The sequence below is a fragment of the Orycteropus afer genome, unplaced genomic scaffold (genome assembly GCF_000298275.1).
Source record: "Orycteropus afer afer isolate SDZICR_OR568_19922 unplaced genomic scaffold, OryAfe1.0 scaffold00622, whole genome shotgun sequence".
NCBI lineage: Eukaryota > Metazoa > Chordata > Mammalia > Tubulidentata > Orycteropodidae > Orycteropus > Orycteropus afer.
The window spans coordinates 402402-408888 of record NW_006922209.1 but is presented as its reverse complement, the minus strand read 5'-3'; the positions used below and the strand labels follow the sequence as shown (position 1 = coordinate 408888).

General features: G+C 40.4%; 1 protein-coding gene across 1 annotated transcript in view; it reads right to left on the bottom strand.

Annotated features, from left to right (window-relative positions):
- LOC103210530 (membrane-spanning 4-domains subfamily A member 6A-like) overlaps positions 1-6286 on the bottom strand; it is a 17662-nt gene extending 11376 nt beyond the window's left edge. Inside the window, exons 1-3 of the mRNA XM_042783058.1 lie at positions 6140-6286; positions 3523-3657; positions 345-401 (exon numbers count right to left, since the gene is read on the bottom strand). Coding sequence (XP_042638992.1) covers positions 345-401; positions 3523-3657; positions 6140-6286 — 339 coding nt within the window. The remainder of the gene's footprint in view (positions 1-344; positions 402-3522; positions 3658-6139) is intronic.
- Between the last annotated feature and the right edge of the window lie 201 nt (positions 6287-6487).

Genomic DNA, 6487 nt, shown 5'->3' with positions numbered 1-6487 from the left:
ATCTTTGTACCATTATCAACTTCTTCATTATTGAAGGTCTAAATTTGAAGGCCAGTTACCATCAAAAGAGCATCCTGAGGAGGTAGCATTTTTCCAGGATAGATTCCTGGGCACTTGTCTAGGCTATAATACAATACTCTGAAGACAAGCAGTCATTTGGGGCACAGTGGTTGGAGAAATGTGCTCTGGACAGGGCTATGGAAGATCTAGCCTCAACTCTTGACTCTGCTGAATAGCTGCTCTGGATCTGTTTCCAACACTGTAAATTGGCAAGATTGCCCTTGAAGTGTTCTCTCTGTTTCATTTGGCTCCATAGAGCTGTGAGTTATAGTTCTCATACTCACCAATGGCTTAATCGACTTTTTCTCTGTGATGATCGATAGTGATCCAGCAATTATAAACTATTCAGAAAAGAAAGAAAAAGGTCAGATTAATGTCTATGTGCAGATGTAGCAACAATATTACTATTATGGTGTTTATGGAAAACTTCCACAGGCAAAGCTCTGGTGAACCAAGGCACAATGATGCAAGACCCATTTGAGTACATCTGCCCTTGTATTCATATGGCATTCAGAAAACCAAGTGATAAAGCCGGTATGAGCAGGACTCCATCCAATAAACAAAATGAGGACCTTAAAAGCCAGGATTTTTTTTTTTTTTTTTAATGAGAGAAGAATGTTTTGGAGTCAGGAATTATCTAGAGAAGGGTCAGAAGGCAATGGTATGGAAAATAATAAAGACAGCTGAAAAATATTGGAAGACAGAAGGAAACATAGATCTTAAGTTGGTAGCTCCATGGGGTAGACTAAAAAGGATAAGGATTGATAGCAGAAAGACCTTCAGGCTGTGTTCAGTATACCAAAGAAATAATCACTCTTGCAGTACTCATTCATACCCACCAAACCCTGAGTCCATTGCCTGGGGTGACTTAAGCCAATGAAGACACATCAAGGTGAAGAGCAAAGGACACAGCCTTTATTAAGTTTGTGTACAAGATGAGACAGAGAGGGGAATTCCCTCAAATTCTGTCTGCCTCTTGGTATTTCCAAATTTCTTTTGCAGGGTGAGGATACATCAGAATCATGTTATGCATTAAAAAAAAAAAAAGAAAAAGAAGAAAAAACTCATTGCCATCCACTCTGATCAGACTCATAGTGACCCCTCCTTGGGATTCCGAGGTGGTATCACTATGGAAGTAGATTACCCAATCTTCCTTCTGAGGAGCGACTGGTGGGTTTGAACCGCCAGACTTCTGATTAGCAGTCAAATGCCTTAGGCACTATGACACCAGGGCTCCTATGTTGTGCAGACGGTTTTATAGAATAACAGATTAAGCCACAGAGTATAGGACATAAAGATGGTGGCCCTTAGTGTATCTCATTATAATGTTAAATCTCTGCACAGAGGAGTGATTTTCAGTATTCTAATATTCACCTTTACCTAGATTCAAGCTGTTCTTGAGCTTCTATAGGTCAGCAAGCCTCCTGACTATTTGTTATTTCTCAAAAGCTCCATTTTATTCTCTTATTTCACTGGGAGGAGCATTGTGGAACTCCTCTGAGGAATACTGTGCATTCTTTCAAGGAAATGTTGTGTATCATCATGGCCCAACAGACTCAGAGCAACAAAGTAACAAAAAATTTTTCAATAATGGAAAAACTAGATAAAATGGTAAGAAAAAACATTGTGTTTCTAGTGGTCTCAGTATTAGTTTACTCAAACTCACTGCCATTGAATGCTGAGTCTGATCTGACTCATAGTGACCCCTCCTTGGGTTTCCGAGGCAGTATCACTATGGAGGTAGATTGGCTAACCTTCCTTCTGAGGAGTGGCTGGTGGGTTTGAACTGCCAGCCTTCTGGTTAGCAGTCAAGTGCCTTAGACACTATGCCACCACAGCCAACATAAATAAATGCTCAGTCTTTAAAAATGCACTAGATGCCTCCTCAAGTGTGAGCTGTGCTTAGTAACTTGCTTCCAAAGAGTAGAGTATGACAAGAGGAGGGAGAGGAGCACCGTTACAGTGGAGAGACCTGGCAAATGCTAAATGGCCATGTGATCAAGTTTAACTTCACCTGTAACAAATCATGGTGTTAACATGCAAAGTTAATTGATGAATTGATAAGAATGGTATTTCACCTCTGTACTCTTACCACCCAAAAACCTGTCACCTTAGTCTACATGTGAGAAAAACATTCATCAAATCTAATTTGAAGGACAGTAAGGCAGTTTTTTTCTTTTTTTAAGGCAGTACCTGAGTTATGAACTACATTGATGTGACTTTAAGAATTTGTAGGTAAGAGCAGGTATGTATGGTTCTCATTTAGCCGTATTTTAGTGTAAGAAAATGCTTGAAGCCTTTTCAATGATTTAAAAGCTTCAAATGCATCAAGTGAAGGTGATTGTGAGGAAGAATTTGCTGTGAGTAAGGGCTGGTTCAATTGTTTCAAAGTGAGAGAATTTACATAACCTTAAATGGCAAGAATGAGTTATACATATGTTGGATGTTTGCAACCTGGGGGCTGCTTGTATACCAAACCCCTCCCCACTGAAAAAACCCAACCAAACAAAAAACTCATAGCCAGTATTCCTCAAAATTATCAATGTTATCAAAGACAAGGAAAGTATGAGAAATTGTTAACAGTCTTGAAGAATCTCAGGAGATATAGCTGCTAAGTGTTTTGTAGCATCTTGAGGAGATCTTGGCATAGGAGAAAGGACATTGGGAGAAAACTGGTGAAATAGAAAGTGTTGAGTTTAGCCAATAAAAGGTAGAGTAGAGTAAAAGGTGAACTTCTGGGTGCATCAGATCAAAAGATAAAAAAGGTGTAGTAAAAGATAGCTAGTGATATGTGGTGGGAAGATGATGGTAAACTATGAATAAGAAACTTAATTATGAGAAAGATTCAACCACATCTATCTAGAAGAAAATGGCTCCAAACAAAACAACCACTAAATTCCCTTCACCCCAGACATGCATCTGTCTCTGAAGAATTTCCAGCCCATCACTGAAGTATGAACATCTGTTTGACCTTCTCTGAATGCCACAAAATGCAGCAAAAAGCATTTTCCAAAGGCTCAGAACTGGAAATGCTGTTTCCCCCATAGTTCTCACAAACATCAGCATAGCTTCTCTACATGTGTGTGGTGTCTTTCCCTGGTGCCATTTTTCTGTACAGAAACATTTTCCCCAACTTTCTCCTATTTCATGGACTTTTCTCTAAATGTGGAGAGAAGACACTAGCCTCATCATAGCTGAAGAATGTGAGGTGAAAAGTAAACTGATCTTCAAAAGAAATGATTATTTGAATTAGTTAAGAAATCGGTCTCAAATCAGAAGATTCTTGTCCTCTCACCCTACTCAATCCATCCCAGGGCTATAAACACAGGAGAATGAGATTTATCCCTTGACCCCTTGCTCCTGAAGGATAGAAACGTAGGAAAGTGACAGATGAACAGTCTAAACTATTGGCTTCTTCCTCCCACCTCCACCCCATCCTGTCCTCCTAGGAAGTTTACTCACACAGAAGGCACCTGTGAATGGGTAGCCAGCCTTCAACAAGGTGGAAAACACTGGAGTGAATTGAGGAGAGAAGGGACAAGATACCAAAATGAGTCCCAAGCTGAACACCATCAACCCACACAGGATCTGGATAGTCTGTTGGGAGAAGAAAGGAGATTGAGGTTAAAAAAACAAAAACAACAACAACAAAAAAAACAAGAACAGCATTTGTAAGATCAGAGCCTCTTCACCCCTCACAAAATGTCCAACTATTGTCATTGTCTGCAAGACCTCAGCAAGGATGCAGACACTGTGAAACTCGAGAATGAGGAATCTGGAAAGACATTATGTAGGGGATGCTGTTCTGCCCTGCCCCTCATCCACCCACCCACAGACACACACAACAGTTTTGTACTGTCTGTTGAGTACTCAGCAAACCTTCAGGAATTTCTGCCTCTCAAGCCCTTGTCGTCTCAAAAACTTTGTTCCTAATTCATGAAGAGTGCTGGGCTATTTTTCCTAGTACTCCGAGTCCATTGTTAGTAACTCTCAGCTCTTACTCCCATATCTTACAGGAACGGAGGGTACCAGAGCTTTCACATTCTTTTGAGTGCTGGCAGTGTGGAAACCCCTACCTACATCCTTCAGATACCACGGGGCACATCAACATGGACCTTGGCCCCTTGTTGGGCTCCTCAACCCATGTTCCTGTTGTTGAAGAGCTTGAAGCTCTACCACAGGAGGTGATGTTTTCCTCCCTGACATTCCCCTTACCTCAGAGAATTATAGCTCTATTAACATCGATTGAGCAGTTTTCCAGATCTTACATCATGTAAGACTCACAGTCATCAACTTTACTGTATATGTGAAGCAACGTAACCAGTCTCACAAGGTTCTGAAGCCTGATCAAACAGAGGAGACTGGTGCAGAGATAATTCTAAAAACTGGACCTGTGTATTTTTCTTCCCAGTCCTAGATATATACTTTCCTCTCATCTCCCTTCACTTACTTAATAGAGTATCTGCAATGGATGGGAAGAGACAAACACAAGATAGATATCACTTCTGTTCTCAAAATAAAAAGAGGAAATGGGAAGAGGAAGTTATTTTTTTTCCAGTAATTTGCAGTGAGAAAAAAAAAAAATTCCCTTTGAAAAATCAATTGGATTATTAAGCACATAATTGAAGAATACATAGGAGAAACTACAGAAAACATATGTAACTATTTATCACCATAACTTTTTGTTTCCCCACATGAACCAAAGTTATTAAAAAGAAAGGAGAGGGGAGGGGCACACGATGGAGAGATGGAGAGGGCTTGTGCGGGAGAATAGTGAGGGAGTTTCACATATGCCAGCCTCCAGTCTCTCCTATTTACCACCATTGTGTTTGTAGAAGAGAAATATATACACTCCCTTCTTACTTATTGACAAGGTTAAGTTCCAAAGACTAAGTCATTATGTGAAAATAGGTGTTATATGAAAATGGAGGATAGCCACATCGGATCACTAAATGGAGGCTGACTATATTGTTACATAATCACCAAATTACATCATTACAAACTGCTAAAATTTATCATTATATACTGACAAATCACTGAGAATCATGGCCCAGCCAAGTTGACACGTAACCTTAACTATCACAGCCAGCATCACTCTCACCTTACACCACGGCATTTGCTACTGCCAAATATATGTGGTTAATGCACAAAATAGTCAGATAGTAGAGTTTTTACTCTTGTCATAAATGCAAAATGTTTGATAATGAGATAGTTGGTAAATGAGGAGTAGGTGTACCTTATATATATATATATATATATATATATATATATATATATATACACACACACATGTGTGTGTGTCTGTTGTTGTTATTTGCCAACAAGTCAGACCTGACTCATAGTGACCCCTCCTGGAGTTTCTGAGGTGGTATCACTACGAAAGTACGTTGCCCAATCTTCCTTTTGAGGAGGGGCTGGTGGGTTGAACCTCCAGCCTTCTGGTTAGCAGTCAAGTGCCTTAGGCACTACACTATTGTTGTTGTTGTTATGTGCTGTCGAGTCAGCCTTGACTCATAGCGACCCCTCCTTGGGTTTCTGAGGTAGTATCACTATAGAAGTAGGTTGCCCAACCTTCGTTCTGAAGAGTGGCTGATTGGTTTGAACTGCCGGCCTTCTGGTTAGCAGTCAAGTGCCTTAGGCACTATGCTACCAGAGCTCCTATGCATTCCTTTGGTGTCTCTAGGCACTACACTATGTGTGTGTGTGTGTGTGTGTATAATGTGAATATATATGTGTGTATATACACTCACTGTTTTTGTATTTTTGCAATTTTACACACACACACACACACACACATACATTGTATTGAAAAAACACAAAAACAACACTAAAAACCAAAACCTCAAAAGCTCATATTCAAGATACAGGAAAGGATATTTTTAAATGGCACCTCATATGGTGAAAGTCTGGAGAGGTTCACATAGCTCTCCAGGTGGCTTCTATTGTCTCCAGATCATCTTGGAGTCCCTTCGGCAAAATTTAAGAGTCTCCAGGTTGCAGTGGATTGCCAGGCCCAAGACATGTATGGTCCCTTCCTGCTGTACTCCCCCAAACCAAATCTCTTCTGATTTGTACTCACCCCAAGAACTTTGATCTCTGTCTTTAGATGTTTCATCAAGCTAACCTGTCCTTGGTTGGTGGGTGTGGGTTGCTCTGTTTGGGGAAACTTGAAGCCATTTGGTGTGAGGACCACGACAGACTCACTGGGCATGTGCTGTGGTATCATGACAGTGCTGTCAATTCTGGAAGAAAAAAAAAATTTCTCTCCACCATTTGACTTAAAATGTATAGTACTCCCAGGATCTGGCCTCCCGAAATTGTAAGCCCACTAGTCCACAGGTGATCTGTCCTTTGGAGAAAGAGGCTAGTAGTATGGAGTTGGAAAACCTTAAAACCTTGGTTTCATGAGGATTTTTCTATAGTATTT